At 36.2% G+C, this 18,627-nt stretch overlaps 2 protein-coding genes across 2 annotated transcripts; both read left to right on the top strand.

The window, feature by feature from the left end:
* The first annotated feature begins 6,909 nt into the window (after positions 1–6,909).
* Positions 6,910–10,686, top strand: LOC107863610 (LRR receptor-like serine/threonine-protein kinase SIK1). Its single transcript, XM_047414550.1, has 2 exons — positions 6,910–7,213; positions 10,007–10,686. The coding sequence occupies exons 1-2, from the start codon at positions 6,910–6,912 to the stop codon at positions 10,684–10,686; spliced, it is 984 nt and encodes a 327-aa protein (XP_047270506.1).
* A 189-nt stretch (positions 10,687–10,875) lies between these two features.
* Positions 10,876–11,586, top strand: LOC107863675 (probable leucine-rich repeat receptor-like protein kinase At1g35710). The gene has a single exon (XM_016709756.2). The coding sequence runs from the start codon at positions 10,876–10,878 to the stop codon at positions 11,584–11,586; it is 711 nt and encodes a 236-aa protein (XP_016565242.2).
* Positions 11,587–18,627: the final 7,041 nt, after the last annotated feature.

The following is an 18,627-nucleotide window of genomic DNA, read 5'->3' as shown; positions in this document are numbered from 1 at the left end:
TTGTCATTAATGTTTTGATCCGAAATCTTCTAAAATATATTTATCTCGTGATGTCAATTTTTTTGAAAATAATTTTCCTTTTCAAAATATATTTTTAAATATTTCTTCAACTTGCAAAGAGCTTGCGTGGGAAAACCCAACTGACACTACCCCAACAATATCCCCTAGTTTTTCTTCTCCCATAAGCAGCGAATTACTCAGCCCTACAGTTATCCCAAGTTCAGATAGCAGCAAGCTCTTAAAGACACCGCCTTCACTGCCTGTGCTCCAACAAAATCTGCAAGTTCAGGTAACTCTACTCCTCCTCCTCCTACAAATTCTGTTGTTCCAACTAATATTCATAACACCCACTCTTATCCCCCATTACCTCAATCATTAGCTTTTCCAATTGTATATAGTCTCAGAAATAAAATTATTTTATCTGCTAGCCAAAATTTCATTGCCTGTCCCTCTACCTCACTTCCGCAACAACCTCCACCCGAATCTGCTCAAGCCATAGAACCTCAACAACCTTCTCTTCCAAATCCAAATCGTGTTGTGACCCATTCACAGAACAACATTTACAAACCAAAAATCATTCTTGACTTCATGGCTCACTTATCCCCCCATCACCCTGACCAACTTCAAACAAGCAAAAAAACACCCAGAGTGGCAAAGAGCAATGAAAATTGAATTTGATGCATTATTGAATAATCAGACATGGGATTTGGTACCACATAACCCCACAAAAAATATTGTTTCTTGCAAATGGTTATACAGGTTAAAAAGAAAAGTTGATGGGACAATCGATCGCTACAAGGCTCAACTTGTTGTAAAGGGGTTTACACAGCATCCTGGAGTTGATTATCATGCCACGTTCATTTCAGTTATCAAACCAACTACTGTACGTTTGGTTCTCTCTATTGCTGTACAACAGATTTGGCCCCTACGGCAACTTGATTTTAACAACGCATTCTTGCAAGGTCATTTAGAAGAAGTGTACATGGTCCAACCTCCAGGTTTTACAGAAGAGCAGTTTCCCTCCCATATATGTCGTCTAAAGAAAGCAATATATAGCCTCAAGCAAGCCCCTCGGGCATGGTACAATGAACTTAAGACATTTCTTCTTTATCTGGGATTTGTCAAGCCAGAATTTGATGCCTCACTCTTTATTCACAAAGTGTCAAACAACATTTTGTATGCAATGGTTTATGTAGACGATATCATTATTACAGGGAATCGTAACTCCGAGGTAAATCAGGTTATTGCTCATCTTGCTGGGCATTTTTCCATTAAGGATCTTGGGAATCTAAACTTCTTTCTTGGAGTAGAGGTGCTCCGAACTACCAAAGGAATCACTTTATCGCAGTCCAACTACATCAATGAAATCCTCTCTGATGAAAACATGAAGGACTGTAATTCAGCAAAAACCCCAATGAGTGCCACTGAAGTGCCTCAACTACATGATGGAGTGGAACCAACTGATGCTACTCTCTACAGGAGAGTTCTTGGAAAACTGCAATACTTGTCTTTTACTCGTCCAGACATTAGCTTCTCCGTGAATAAGTTGTCTCAATTTATGCACTCTCCATTTGAAGTGCACTGGAAAGCACTCAAACGAGTACTCAGGTATCTCCAAGGAACACTTCAGTTCGCTCTTCACATTCAAAGAGGCAACGATTTCAACCTACACATGTACTCTGATGCGGATTGGGCTAGAGATGTAAGTGATCGAGCTTCCACTACTGGTTACATATTATTTTTTGGATAAAATCCTGTAAGCTGGTTTTCTAGGAAACAAAGAAAAATTGTTTGCTCATCAACTGAAGCAGAGTATCGTGTTGTTGCAAGTGCGCTAGCTGAAACCAACCGGGTGACAAATCTACTAAAAGAATTACATGTTTCACTTCCTCAAAGACCAACCATTTACTGTGACAATGTTGGTGTAACTTATTTGTGTGCAAACCCAGTTTTTCATAGCCGCATGAAGCACATTGCTGTAGACTTTCACTTTATTCGCAAACAAGTTCAGCAGAATCAAGTTCATATTATTCATATTCATGCTGCAGAACAAATTACGGATACTCTAATTAAATCCCTACCAAAGCCAGCCTTTGATAAACACCTATTCAAGCTAGGCTTTGCTACACATTGACTATCTTGAGGGTGGCGTATTGGCGCATACATCTTATCTTGGAAGATATCTCATGATTGAGCTTCCCTATCTCAGCAGATCTTCCATATCTTAGTATATCATAGTGATTTTGTTTCTATTTAGGAGAAGATCAACATTCTTTATTACTTGATTCTTTCCTTATTTAGTTTGTATTCTCTTGTATTTATACACACATGTAAATGAAATAAATAAGCTTTCATACTTGACTCAGCTTTATATTCTTAAGCATTTTATTTTTAGAGGTTCTCCAGATATCTCCAACACTATAAAATATGCACAATAGCACAAATATTTTTGAAGAGATTCCAAAAAGGGAAAGAAAGAAATCCACTTAGCCAAAGTCACTTCAACATGTTAAAATGGTTGAGGAGCTCGATGGTCATGTCATGCACTGTGTACGAAATCAGAATGGGAATCATGTCATCCAGAAGTGTATTGAATGTGTACCAGAAGAACACATACAATTTATTGTCTCTACTTTCTTTGGTCAAGTTGTAAATCTCTCCACCCATCCATATGGTTGTCGTGTAATTCAGGTAGATGAATAATGTGTGTAGTAGCTATTCATCTCAGTCATTTGAGGTTTGTTTTGAAGAATTTTCTTTATCTGGCAGAGAGTATTGGAACACTGTAGTGATCCAATGACTCAAAGTAAAGTGATGGAAGAAATTTTGGGATCTGTTAGCATGTTGGCACAAGATCAATATGGTAATTATGTTATCCAGGTATGTACTTTTCAGAAGTAACCTGCATGCTTCACTCAAATCTCCTACTTAGCTGTAGATTTTCTATTTTTTCTCCTCGATGTTAAGTCATTTCTTATATCATGCTACTCAACATCGTAATTTTCTGTATCACGATGTATCTGTTTTCCTTCTCATTTCCTTGACTTTATATTATGGAACAATCACACAATATAATCGTTTCATAAATTTGATGTGGAAATGGCATGAGTCACTTGTTCTAGATCAATAGTAATGCGCATTTTGATGTGCTTGTCCAATTAACATCTTTTATTTATTATATGAGAAAATGTTTGTCTCATCAATAAATGCCAAAAAGGAGGACTAATAAGGCACACTCTCAGAATCTGAGTATAGCAATGTTGGAAGGACGGATAAACCTTAACTACCTTGGACATTTCCCTAGCTTCTTTACCAGCACCAAATATGCTTTCTTTATAATGAAAAATATGGATCTTAAATCATAGTTATTTTAAATGTGAGACGGGCAGCATGTACTAGAGCATGGGAAGCCACACGAGCATTCTACTATTATTAAGGAACTAGCTGGGAAGATTGTGCAAATGAGCCAGCAGAAGTTTGCATCTAATGTTGTTGAGAAGTGTTTAGCATTTGGCAATGCCAGCGAAAGATGGCTCTTGGTGGACGAGATGCTTTGCAGGTATCAATGAGATTTCTCTTTTGCAGGTATCAATTTTCAAAAACTCTCCTCCTTTGCAGGTATCAATGAGATTTCTCTTTTGGAGCTTATCTCTCAAACAAAAGAATAAGAAGTCTTTGTTTGAGGGAAACACAGCTTTTCGACAATTCTCTGTATAAATTTTCTGGATCATCACTGGAAATGCTTGACGTATCTGATACTAAGGTGTGTAGGTAGTCTTGGAAGAACTTGAAGTTTGCTTTCTCCAATTTTTTCTGGAAAGTATGTGAATTTTTATGTTATCAGTTTGCTCTAGGGAATAAGCTGTCTCAAGTCCATGGGAACTCACTGGGTATGTTGTTGTTGTTGTGGTGACTTGGCCTTTTCTCCTTATTTCATGAGAAGAGAAACCAGGAAACCAGTGATCAGAAGGACCACTGGTAGTTCTTTGACTTTGTGAAGAACATGTTTATTGTATATAAGAACATAACTAGAATTATATTATCAAAGATAATTGACATGATTTTTTTTTTTGTAGGTGGAGAAAATGAAGCAGCAAATGACGAGCACATTGAAGATTGTTAAGAAGATATTAGATGGTTTTTGTAACTTGTTTTAGGATATTTTTGGTATCGACAACAACCCAATGAAACTTAATGATTTCCTACTCTTTTGGATATTAATCACTGTGGTTGGCTTATTATTTTGGATACAATTTTAAAGATAAACATTGATAAATGTATGGTGATTCTTATTATAACTTGGATATATCATTGCAAGGTTGCATATTTTTGTAGCAAATTAAATTGTTGCAATAGCAACTTAAACTATTGCTATAGAAAGTTGATGCAACACCTTTTGTAAATATTGTGAATTAACTCATATAAATCGTCGCTATAGAGTTTGTATGTGTTGAGAAATAAGTAGCATTAATTACAAAACTGTTGCAATAGTATATAGTTATAATACACTTATTTTAATTGTTGCAGTAGATCAAATAACTATTGCATAACACTCTATGACAACAGCTTGCAAACTGTTTTGTTAGATGTTTAAATTGTCGCTATACAATGTACATGTTCCAAAAAAAAAAAAAACCGTAGCATTAATAACAAAATTGTTGCAACAAAGTCTAAGTTAACGGGTAATACATTTATTTAACTGTTGCAATAGATACAATAACCGTTGCATAAAATCCTTTAGCAACAGTTTATTTCGTTGCAATTGATATCAAATAAGTGTTGCAGTAGAGATCGTTATAACCATTGCTTTATCCTAGCTATAGCAACGGTTATTAAAACTGTTACAAGAACCGTAGCAATAGAGCTATCGTCACGCGACCTGATGAAACGATTGTGGAACCGTCGCAATACGTCTATAGCTACGGTTTACTTGGCTATTGCAACGGTTTTGCATGTGTTGCCATAGACCTATTTTTCAGTAGTGACATTGAGACCATGTGTAATCATAATAAATAGCAGTTGAAAGTTTCTATAATATTGGGAGATCAAAGAGAATGGACAGATAAGAGTCATTTGCACTTTCACCATGCCCTCATAACTAATAACTTTTCATGGGGCATAAGTTTATGTTTTCATATTATAACATCTTGTGAATTATATCCGAGCATGATTTCAGTTTCTAAAGAACTTATGACTCACTAGACATAAATTCCGATTACTAAAGGACAAAAATTAAAGATAAGCTTATTTGAAGGGCAAAATGTGCAGTTTTCTGGAGATAGATAAAGGTCTTTAATGCCTTTGCCCATCTTTCCTGCTAGCTAGGACTCAATACAACCTGGGCAAATACATTATGAAACCAAAAAATGGCAAGGGTTAAACAATAATAGTTGTAAGATTCTTCAGGAAAAAAAGATCTGATCGAGCAGAAAATACTAAATAAGTAAAAGAAGAGGCCATTCACATGTAAGTCCTCTTCATGTAGCACTGCAATGTTGGTTTCATCTTCATCGACACCTTTAAGAAAAGCTTTGTCACGACCCGACCCGAGGCCTTGGCCGCGGCGGGCATCCTGAACCACACAGGCCGAGACACCTCTCTAACTCCCTAACCCACTAGTGATATTGTCCGCTCTGGACCCAGGTCCTCACGACTTTAAAACGCATCATTAAGGAGTAAGACTTTCTTACTTATTTATCCAGTATCCCTCCTGTGTTTTGCCGATGTGGGACTCCTTCCTAAGTTGGGGTGTTACAAGCTTGTTTCCAAACACATTCACAGTACAAAGTTCTTGAATTTTGCTTCGATGTAGCACTCAATAGGCTTCCGACCTTCACATCTAGTCCTATTCTCAAACCTCGCGTTCACCCTCCATGTCTTTCTAATGCCTTAATTGCTGCATTTAAAAGGTAACAAGCCTATCAACATCACGGTTCAATAGAGAATCAGCAACAGCAACAACAGCACCTTAAAGTAGAAATTGAGCAGCTGGTTATTTCAATTCTTGATGATCCAAGTGTTAGCAGAGTTATGAGTGAAGCTGGTTTTTCTAGCGTCCAACTAAAATCCAATGTCGAACATGCTATTTCTTCCGAAAATGGCGCAAAACCGATGGTCATAACACCAGGAGATAATCTCAAATTGTCACTATGCAAAACAGGTGATGATCCAAGTGCTAGAAGAATCATGACGGAAGCTGTTTTTCCTAACATCCGACTAAAAACCAATGTAGAATTTGCTATTTCTTCGGAGACTTCTTCCAAAAACATCATTTAATAATATAGATATTATTTTACAAAATCGCGTACTATGACTCACGATGCAACAAACGTGCCGAGAAACTAGTATCACAAAAAGCAATAGCTATACACTTGTAAAAGGCATTGAGATGACCAAATTAGTTTTCAACACCAACAGAATATAGAATGATATATATATATTAAAAACTAGATGAGATGTGATAGATAACTTTGTCAAAGTCAAAACCAGCTCATTTTTCAAATTACATGTTACAGTTTTTATCCTATTTCTTTTTCTAAAAATTACACAAATACACAACTTATGTTTCCAATATTACAAAAAATCTCAACTCCCTAAACATATTACAAAAATTTCAACATATACACAGAATGCTATGTATATGTCGGCTATGTTATGTATATTAATAGGGAAAGAGAGTAAAGTAATTAAAAAAGTGGGAGAAAGTGTAATTACTTCCAAAAGGGTTGGTATTTATGTTATTTATACTTTCTTTTTTCATTAAACAAAGCTAAGTCATTGACAGTAGATTGAAGCTTACACCAAATAATGTCTTCTTTATGAATAATTTAGTTCAAGGGGTATACGAAAAACAGGTATATATGTATGTTATATTTTACAATCTAGGATATTGTTCATCATCTTGAAATCATGTGGTTAAAGAAAGTTTTCCTTATATTTGCTACTCTATTTTACCGTTTTTTGCTCGTTGGTGGTTGCTATGAAGGAGAAAGAGCAGCTCTAATGAGATTCAAATCCTTCATGACTGATCCATCTAGTCGGTTATCGTCATGGAAGGGCGATAACTGTTGCAATTGGAAAGGAATCAAGTGCTCGAGTTCAGGTCATGTTGTACTTTTAAATCTCCGGAATCCTCATCCGGATGAAGTCATGATCAATGTCAATAAGGAAGTTGTTTCAAGTTCTAAAAACACGTCTGATTTTGCCCTTAAAGGTACTATATCTCCATTGCTATTCACTCTAGACCATATTCAATATCTCGACCTGAGTTTCAACAACTTCATGTTCTCAAAGTTACCTATTGAGATATCGAACCTAATAAAGTTGACTTATCTCAATCTGTCGAATTCCATGTTTCAAGATTCCATCACCACACTGTAACGCCCCGAAAATCCCACCCGAGACGTCACACAGTGCTTAAGGCTACAAGTAGCCTCAAACTAACCCTCTGAGCCTACTGCTGCACTTAATACTTATTTTAAGAATTTAAATCAGATAACTGGAAGTAAATCTCATCAATCCACACTCAAATGTAAAGTCCAAATCATATGATACTGAAAAGTCTGATAACACAACTGGCAATCTAGTCTGACAGAGCCTCTACAACTCAAAGAATAGGGAGCCATTGGGACAGATCCCCAACTGACTCATACTCGAATAAAAGAAAATAAATACAACTGCTGGAAATACTGAATATCTGGAATTTGGTCCTCGAACCATGAGGACTCACCACTGCAAAAATGTAGACGAAGGCGCTCGGAATCACTGACACTCCTGGGACTGAGCACCTGAACCTACATTATGAAACAATGTAGCACATAGACGTATATATGGGTCAGCACTTTGAGAATGTACTGAGTATATGGGGGTGTATGCATTTAAATAAACAATATCATATATTTTGTTAGAAATTATGCATGCTGATAATAATGACTCACAAAGCTTGAATAAAAATCTGAAATATAAATATCATAGGTCATGAATAATGAAACATGTACCATAAATCTCGTGAGTCATTATATTTAACTCAAAAATCTAAATTTTCTCTTCTTATTCTCAAAACTCATAAACTAAAGAAATCTTTAAACAATACTTTCAAACTCATGCTTTTAGCTTAATTATAGTAGGGGACTGCTTTGGGAGTTTCTTCTAACCGACATAAACCATGTGAACCACATGAAGTCCAACGTTTTGTCCTCCTAAGGAAGAAACCCCACGTTGGGGAGGAGCGTTATACTCTTGCCATGGAGTATAACCTCAACTCAGTGATCACAAACTCGGCCTTAGGCCCACAAATCTCAATCCTACGGTGGCACGTAGTTCTGAGGAAGTAGGATGCGCTGAACCCACACTTTCCGCTCTGTGCTAAATACTACTCCCATACTCGGCTCAGAACTCGTAGGAAATCCACCTCAAAATAACTCAAGGGTCTATAATGAAGACCAAGTCATATTTTTCTTCATTTAAATCATATGAAATTTGTGGATTCCTATTTTAACTCAATATCAAAACATCAATCTTGATTCAAATCTTGGTAAGCAATTTACTAGAGGAAAGCTTAAAATCATAACATTCTCAAAACCAAACTCATTCTTGATATAGATATAATAATTCAAAACTTTCAAGAACATGATCTTAAAATCTCAATACACTTCTTGGAACTCTTAAGGAAATATCAACAACTCATTTTTGGACTTAAAGAATATATGCATATTCAAGTAATATTAACCTTCAAGGTAGTAGTAATTTAAGACTTCGACTTTAAAACCATTCAAAACTTTGATCATGGTAGAAATATACAATTCATTCATAAATTCTCAATTCACAACATAAAATAGGTGAGATATCATATAATTCAAAAACTTAATCAACTCAAATCTCATAAACTTGAAATATATCAAACTAAGCATAATCCAACTTGAAAATACAAGATTCTTTAAGAAAATTAATATTTTGGGCACAATAACGAAATGATTATTCTTGTTCAAATCCCACATAACTCAAATTTGTGAATTTGGATGAACTTTTGATTTCGAAACTCTATCCGTAAAATTGATAGGTGCTCCTTGAAAATCTCGAGTTGGGGATTCCGATTCTTAGATTATTTTGGAAATTTAACGGGTGAATTTTGGTAGATCTTGATTTTTGTTTGGAGTTGCTGTGTCTCTGTTTCTGGAGAGAACTGATGAGGGATACTATACTGGCCAATTGGAACCAGATGTAGTGTTAAAGAATGGAATAAGATTGAAAAGTTATTGGAGCACAGAGATTACCAGGGTCGCCCTGCTTAGGCCCTGGGACCCAGGGCGGCGCCTGGGTTATAGTGGGGGACTAGGTGGGGCTGCGCCCAGCTTAGAGAGGGGGAGATCCCTGGGTGGCGCCCCTAGATCGCGGAGGCTCACTGGTTCGAAATCCAAACACGCCCTAAACGAGGTCCAAAAATTCCGAAACTCACCCGAGATGTACTATTGACTTGTCCCATCGCAACGCAACTTGAAAATCGAAAAATGGATGTCGGAAAGGTCACAAAATAATTCATCGAAGTTGAAGGCTCAAAAATAAACTAAGTGTTGGAACACTTAGCAAAATTCTAAGGGTATGGCTTCTTTTTGTTCGTTCGGAAGACTTAAACGACGAGGGAACCTCACGGGGTCTTACACACACAATTCTCAAATCTTACATCTTTAAGGTCTCTTGATCTTTCGTGTGCTAATTTAGTACCCGATTTGTCTTCTATTACTGTTAGCTTGAAATTTAGATTCTCGCTCACTGTTTATAAGCTATGGTAATTTGTCTTGTCCAAATCTAAGGTGGTTAGAAGGACTCCAAAATCTCAGATATCTTGTAATGATAGGTGTTGATCTATCAAAGGCCTCGGAATCATTCCATTGGGCTAAACCAGTATCAAATCTTTCAAATCTCATATTACTTCAATTATCCAACTGCAACATTTCAGAAAGAATTCCGATAGGGCAATTACTTAACGTTACTTGCCTTTCTGTTCTAGATATGCGCTCTAACATTCTAACATCCACGATCCCTGATATGTTATCGAACCTCACAACCCTCTCAGCTCTTGATTTTAGTGCCAACGATTTAGACAGTCATATCCCTTACCTTCCTCAACTCAAAGAACTTTATGTTTCTGGCAATCCTGCGATGACCGTAAATCTTGTTTCAATGTTTTCAGCCTCATGGTCAAAGTTGAAATTTCTCGACATAAGTTTCACTCATGTAGGCGGAACGCTTCCTCCTTCTTTAACAAATTTAACTTCGTTAACTTTTTTCCAATCTGATGGATGCTTGAGGTCTATACCTTCTTCAGTTACAAAACTTACGAAATTAAGAAGGCTGATGCTCAATGACAACAACATCACAGGCCAGCTTCCTGTATCGATGTCCAGTTTGATAAGCCTTCAATACTTATCTCTGATCCAGAATGGTTTACGAGGGTATATTCCTACTTCGATTTGTCAAATCCTCTCACTGGAGTACCTAAATGTAGAATGGAACGAGCTAACAGGAAGCGTTCCCTCGTGCATACTTCAGCTTCCTAAGTTTTCGTATCTTTCTGTTCAGACTAATAACCTGAATGGTAATATACCACTGTCTTTGATCCAGAAGTCTAAATTGGATATGATTTCTTTAGGAATTAACGGATTGTCAGTGGAAAACGATGTTCAGTAACAACCCATTCTGCAAACTTTCCAGCCCACGCTTTTGGAATTTACATCTTGCAACATGAGAAGAGAAATCCCAGAGTTCTTTTCAAATCTGATGAGCCTCGTGGTTTTATTTTTGGCGAACAACAGTCTATCAGGAGCCATACCATACTGGTTGTTCAATCTACCAGCCCTATCTGTACTAGATTTATCGATGAATAACTTTGAAGGAGTCATACCTCCATTGATTCAGATGAAATCTTCACTTTTCCCATCAATAGTAAACTTAGCCAGAAACAAAATTGAAGGCCCTATCCCTACTCAGCTCGAGAATGTTAATGTCATTGATTTATCACTTAACAATTTCGTAGGCTCTATTCCAGCACAGATGGGAGAAATTCCAGCAATCAGGTCCATATCATTATCCAAAAACAAAATTCATGGTCCAATACCTGAATCATTTTTCCAATCAATTAATGTTCTCCAGGTTCTTGATCTCTCTAATAATAGCCTTTCATGCACCGTTCCTCGCAGTTTGGGGAACTGCAAGTCTCTGATTTACCTTAATCTTGGACAAAACAAGCTCACTGGAAGTGTTCCGGAAGAACTTGAACGTGTTACAAGCCTTCGTTACCTTGACCTGAATGGAAATGAGTTTGAAGGTTCTTTTCCGACAGTAATTGAGAAGTTTCAAGAACTGGAGATCCTGAATTTGGCAGGCAATAGATTTAAAGGAAGGATACCAAAGTTCATCGGTGACCTATACCACCTCCGTATCCTTGTGCTTGCATCAAACTCATTCAATGAATCTATACCGGAAGGGGTAATGAAGTTAGAAAATCTACAATTTATTAGTTTGTCCAGGAACAAGCTACCCGGTCCGATTCCTGAGAATCTTAAAGGATTGAAAAAGATGACAAAATAAAAAATCAGACGACCATCTTAGGTTATTATTACTCCCTCAAGTTCACTGGTGCTCATTCAGAAATAGTCACCAAAGGACAGACGCGATTTCATTTGTCAGTGTATTCCTACAACACTGGATTCGATGTATCAAGCAATGCTCTTTCCAGTAAAATCACTGAGAAAATTGGCCTTTTAAATGGAATCCCGCTCCTGAATCTCTCACATAATAGTCTTACCGGGCTGATCCCACAGACTATGGGTGAGATGATTTCCCTCGAGTCATTGGATCTCAGTTATAACCAATTAACATGTGAAATTCCAGTCACATTAACACTGTTGAATTTTCTCACGTATCTCAACTTGTCTTATAACAATTTGAGCGGACGAATTCCAACCAATCCACAGTTTGACACTTTGTATCAAGATGGAACAGTAGATGTCGGGAAAAAAATACTTGTGCGGTACTCCTGATGGGATGAACTGCAGCAACAACTACAGACCCTCTACCAATGAAACAAAGGAGAACAAATACGATCAAGAAAATGTCCTTTTTGTTCTAGTTATATTCTCGAATCTTGTAACAGGAATATCAGGTGTATTTCTGCTGTTATATTTGATAGATGACAACTGGACGAACAAGTATTAGAGGGCGGTATACAAAATTGTGTTGAAAATAGTAAACTGTAACCTATGATATGTACTTATACTAAATACTGCACTGACAGCAGTATTTTGAGTCCAAGTTCACTATGCATATTACAATGCACACTCATAACAGCAACGTCTAACAAGCAAGATTTGGGACTCAAACCAGATGTCTTACCATCACAAAATGCTTAGTCTCTCACATCATCATCATATTTTCATGATATAATGTTATGAATGCGAAGAGTTATCGAGAAGGTTGATTAGCTGAAGTAACCAGATATCGAGACGGAAGCAGTAGTTGTTAGAATATGAAATTTTTCCTAGATAGTCTTTTATTTAATAGTTTCTTTTAAATATTATGTTTGGTTTTATTTAAAAATAAATGGTAGTCCTTATTTTGAAAAGTGTGTCTTGTAAGATAGTGTGTCTTGTAAGATACTATGTGAGGTTTGTCTTGTAAGACTTATGTAGCTATAAGTGTAGTCTTTAGTAAGATGGATGTATGAATGCATGAGTGAATGAAATAGCTACTGCTGAAACTTTATCTTCTCCTTCTCTTAAGCTCCAAATTCTAACAGTAGCTAAAAGAGGAGTTTGATGGAAGTGACGGAGTGAAAACAGTCAAACTCTTAACTCTCAAAAGAGAATTTGAGATGTTAAGGATGAAAGAAGGAGATACTGTGAAAGAGTACTCTGCCAAACTTTTGGAAATTGTAAACTGTCAATTTTCTGCTGAATGCCTCTCAATATTGAGAGTCTTGTCATTAAATAAAAAATATTCAATGATTACATCCCTAAAGATCCGTCTTCCTATCCCTAAAGATCAGCTTTTCTATCCCTCTAAATCCGCTATTCTATCCCACCAAATCTGCTCTTACTCAAGTCACTATTATTCTCTTTAACTACTAAATCAAATCTATGTAATTACACTAATATACAACAATATATGATTACATTAATATACAATATTTACATCATGCTAACATCCCCCCTCAAATTGATGCTGGTAGATCAAGAAGCATCAATTTGCCGACGAGAAACTGATGTCGTTGTCGTTCCATTGATTTTATAAATGCATCATCTATTTGAAGATCACTGGACATGTGCGGAAGAGTAATGGCACCTTTATCTACAGTTTCTCATATATAATGACATTCTACTTTGATGTGTTTGGTCCGCTCATGATAAATCGGATTAGTAGCAATCTGAATAACATTTGTATTGTTAGCATGGAGAGGAGTAGGATTAGATTGAGGAAATCCAATCTCAGCAAGTAGTCCACGAAGCCACACAATCTCGGAGCAAGCAGTAGATATTTCTCGATATTCAGCCACTGTTGAAGATTTTGACACCCGGTCTTGCTTCTTACTCTTCCAAGATATCAAAGACTCTCCAAGAAACATGCACCAACCAGTAACCGAACGACGAGTGTCAGAACATTCCGCCCAATCAGAATCACTAAAAGCATTAAGACGAATAGGAGAACCACTAGGAAAGAATAATCCACAATTAGATATTCCTCAGAGTTATCGAATGATGCGACGGGAAGCCACCAAATGAAGATGACGGGGAGCTTGCATGAACTGACTAACTTGTTGAACTGCAAAAGAGATATCAGGCCTGGTAATAGTAAGGTAATTTAAGCTCCCAACTAATTGCTAAAATATAGTTGGATCAGGAAGAAGCTCGCCTTCCACCCGACGATACTTAACATTCAATTCTAATGGAGTATCCACGGAGGAGGAATCCTGAAGACCTGCCAAAGAAATCAAATCTTGTGTATATTTGTGTTGATTTAGAAACACACCGGATGAATCACGAAGAACTTTCAAACCCAAGAAATATGTAAGAGTACCAAGATCTTTCATGTGAAAAGAATCCTTAAGTTGCAGTTGCAGGCTAGTGATTAGTGAAGAATCAGTTCCTGTAATAATAATGTCATCGACATATACCAAAAGAAGAACACAACCTGTGGATGTCTTCTGAAGAAACAAAGATGAGTCATAGTTTCTCTGCTCAAAAGAGAATTGGAGCAAAGTAGACCAAAATTTGTCAAACCAAGCTCTGGGAGCTTGTTTTAATCCATACAAAGACCGCTTCAACTTGCATACATCTGATGTAGGCAATGAGAACAAACCTGGTGGAGGTTTCATATAAATATCCTCTTTGAGATCACCATGAAAAAAAGCATTTTTGACATCCATTTGATGAAGAGTCCAGTTTTGTGAAGCAGCAATGGCAACAATAGTTCTCACCGTCGTCATTTTTGCTACCAGTGCAAAAGTCTCTTCATAGTTCACACCATACTCCTTCTTGTTACCAAGAACAACAAACCAAGCTTTGTACCGATCAAGAGTTGCATCAGAATGAAATTTAATTGAATAAACCCATTTACATCCAATTGGATGGACATTTGAAGGACATGAAACAATATTCCATGTGTCATTTTCTTTGAGAGCCAAATGTTCTTCATCCATTGACTTCTGCCAACATTCATGCTTAGAAGCTTGTGAGCAACAAGTTGGAACATAAATGGTGGATAAAGTAGATGAAAAGCCATATCAATTAGGAGTACGAGATACTCTAGTAGATCGCTGAGTGGGCTCAAGAGGAGCAGGCCTTGAAGAATTCTCAAAGTTGTGGTGTAGTTTTAGGTGGCGGATCAATATCAGGAGGGGGTAAATTTGGCCGCCGACGTTCGTACACAAATTCGGGTTTGAACCTCTTAGAAAAAGATGACAAATCTTCAAAAGTAGGAAGAAGAAGAGAAGCAGTAGATGACTCAACATGAGTAGGAAGAAAATACTGATTCTCAAAGAAAACAACATTTCTAGAAACATGAAATTTATTAGAACATGGATCATAACAGAGAAAACCTTTCTATGAAGTACTATAACCCATAAAAACACATTTAGTAGAATGAACAGAAAGTTTATACGCTAAGAAGGAGGAAGATGCACAAAAAAAAATACAACCAAATGTATGAAAATTATCATATCTTGGATTTTTGTGATAAAGACGAAAATATGGAGACTCAAGATTTAACACTTTAGATATCAGCCTGTTAATTAAATAGACAGCAGTAGACAAAGCTTCAACCCAATATTTAGATGGAACAAAGGACTTAATCAATAAAGTACGAGTGACATCTAAAAGATGATGATTTTTACGCCCAGTGATCTCATTTTGTTGTGGTGTATATGGACAAGAGCATTGTGAGATAATTCCTTTGTCAAGCAAAAACTTTTTGAATTCATTTGACATATATTCTCCACCAGAATCAGATCTTAATAATTTGATACAAGTAGAAAATTGAGTCTCAATGTAAGCCAAAAATATCTTGAACATGGAAAATACTTCAGATTTGGTATGAAGAAAATACACCCACGTAAATCGACTATAATCATTTATGAATTTCACAAAGTACTTGAACTGAGCATGAGAAACAATTGGTGAAATACCCCAAACATCACTATGAACAACATCAAAATACTTTGTAGCACGACTACCCAAATTAGAAAAAGGAAGAATTTTACTTTTGCCTAATTTACAAGTAGAATAATCAAATGAAGCAGGGGAAAATTGATTTTTTACTTCCTAATAAACCAGAATTTGATAAATAAGACAACACCATAGAATTTGGATGTCCTAGACACTTATGCCAAAGCTCAGTTTTATTAGCCGTAGAAGTACAAACAAAAGATATAACAGGAGGAATGGAAAATTGTATAGGAAACAATCTTCCAAATTTAGGCCCCTTCACGATTATCGTCCTTGACACCTGATCCTGCACAAGACAACCATTACGAGAAAAATTTGCATCACAATTGTCATCAACCAATTGTCCAACTGAAATAAGACTAGTTGAGAGCTTCGATGAAACAAAAACATTCTTGAAAGTTGGAGCAATATCCCCAACCTTGGTAATGAGTAAATTACTATCATTAGCAACCTGTATTTGTGATGAACCTTGATACTTACGAATATTTTTTAGCATTCTTGTTGAGTTGGTCATATGATTGGAAGCACCAGAATCAATAATTCAAAAATTAGATTTAACATCAATACCTTGTAATCCCAATGATGAAAAGGCTGATATGATCATTTGTTGTACCATTTTAGGAGTAAGAACTTGTCCTGAAGGTCCTGAAGATAAGTTCTCAAGAGTGGAACCATTTATTGCTGCATGAGAAATATTTACCTTACGATTCTGAGGGTATGTGGGATACTCTTTGATAATGTGTCCTTGTTGTTTACAATTATTATAGAACTTCTTGCCACAATTTCTAGCAATATGGTCATATTCCTTGCAATTGTAGCATTGAGTTCTATTCATATCCCTACTCATACCTTTACCTTGAGCAGCAAATGCAACAACGACATCATTTTCTTTTCTGAAAGCATTTTGTGTGACATAACGCTGCTCTTCACGAAGCAATTCCCTAAAACAAACATCCAGGGAGGAAGACGGGTCACGATTCATCAAGTTAGAGTGAACACTCTCAAACTCAGAGCATAACTTCATCAAAAATTGATTTCTCTTGCTTTGCTCATGAACTTGCTAAATTACAGAGAGAGATTTGAAAGGTATTTTGGCATAAACAATATCTATAAATTCAGGCCATAAGTTTTGAAATCCAGAATAATAATCCTGAATAGAAATACCTCCTTGAGAGTAATTAGCAATTTCATACTCTAAATGAAAGCGCCGGGCACTATTATCTTGGTTGTAAACCTTTTGTAAATAATCCCACATGGCCTTAGCTGTCTTGTAAGGTCTGAGATTAGAAACAATAAGAGGGTCAATTGACCTTAAAAGCCATGTCATCACCCGAGCATCTTTAATCTTTCATTCACCTAACTTCATAGGATTAGTAGGAGCAGGATCAACTTTATCTATTAGGCCCCATAGTTCTTTTCTGGTGACAAATAACTTCAACTGAAACTTCCATGACAAAAAATTCTTTCCAGTGAAATGAACACTAAATGATTCAAACTGATATGAACTCATAATTATGAAAACTAGAAACACTAACTCAAAAAGAACAATCAAAATAACCAAGATCAAAGTCCTAGGTGTTAATTGTTGAGGAACAATCAACAAAAACCAAAATTTTCAAAATAAATTTTTAAAGAAACCACAAATGAACTCTATGAAATAAGAAAGCCAAGAGAAGGCTCTGATACCATGTCAATTTTCTGCGAAATGCCTCTCAATATTGAGAGTCTTGTCATTAGATAGAAAATATTCAATGATTACATCCCTAAAGATCCATCTTCCTGTCCCTAAATATCAGCTTTTCTATCCCTCTAAATCCGCTATTCTATCCCACCAAATTGCTCTTACTAAAGTCACTATTATTCTCTTTAACTACTAAATCAAATCTATGTAATTACACTAACAAACAATAATATATGATTACATTAATATACAATATTTACATCATGCTAACATAAACAAGATAAGATTATTTGGTGAAACTTTTCCTGATTCAAAAGTGATGGAGAAGATGATGATAAGCTTACCAGCAAGGTTCGAGTCCATGATTTCAGCAATAGAGGAATCTTGTGATTTGAAGACTTTATCCTTTACAGAGATAATTATATAGTTGCAAGCCCAAGAACAAGTATAAGAGATGAACAAGTAGCAGAAGTGGAATTTAAAGCAAAGCATAAAGGCAAGCAACCTGTGAAGGATAGTAGAAGGATGGAAGGAGATAAAGTAGCAAAGAGAAAGCCATAGACTGAATCTTCAGAGAAAGAAAAGTTTCCACCTTGCATCCACTGTAAAAGAACCAATAATCAAGAAAAGGATTGTTGGTTCAAAGAAAAGTCATCAATTCAGTGCAAATTTTGTAGAAAAATGGGCCATATTGAGAAGAATTGCAAGGCCAAGAAGAATCAACCACAACAACACCATATTTAGCAGGCAAATTTCACTAAAGAGTCAGAAAAGAAAGAAAGCTTGTTTATGGATACTCATGAAGAAAACACAACCAACCAATCCAAATGGTTCCTAAATAGTGCGTGCATGAGTTATATTTCTTATAATGAGCTCATGTTTCACACACTTGACAAGTCACTTAAAGCTAAAGTTAGGATGGGAAATGGTGCAATAGTAGAAGCACATAGAAAGGGTTCAGTTACCTTTCAAACTAAACAAGGTACAAAGCATATACATGATGTATTGTATGTTCCTTCTTTAGCATGTAACCTGTTGAGTGTTTGCCAAATGATTTCTAAAGGTTACTCCTTACTTTTACGGGAAAACATTGTTTTATTTTTTATATTGATGATACTTTGATTGACAAAGTAGAAATAGTGGATAGGATCTTTCCAATAGATGGAAAGTTTGATAGTGTCAATTTTGTAAGATTGGACGATTCATGGTTATGGCACAGAAGATGGGCAT

Source organism: Capsicum annuum, chromosome 6, assembly GCF_002878395.1.
Source record: "Capsicum annuum cultivar UCD-10X-F1 chromosome 6, UCD10Xv1.1, whole genome shotgun sequence".
Lineage (NCBI taxonomy): Eukaryota > Viridiplantae > Streptophyta > Magnoliopsida > Solanales > Solanaceae > Capsicum > Capsicum annuum.
This window is presented reverse-complemented; position numbering and strand designations above follow the sequence as displayed.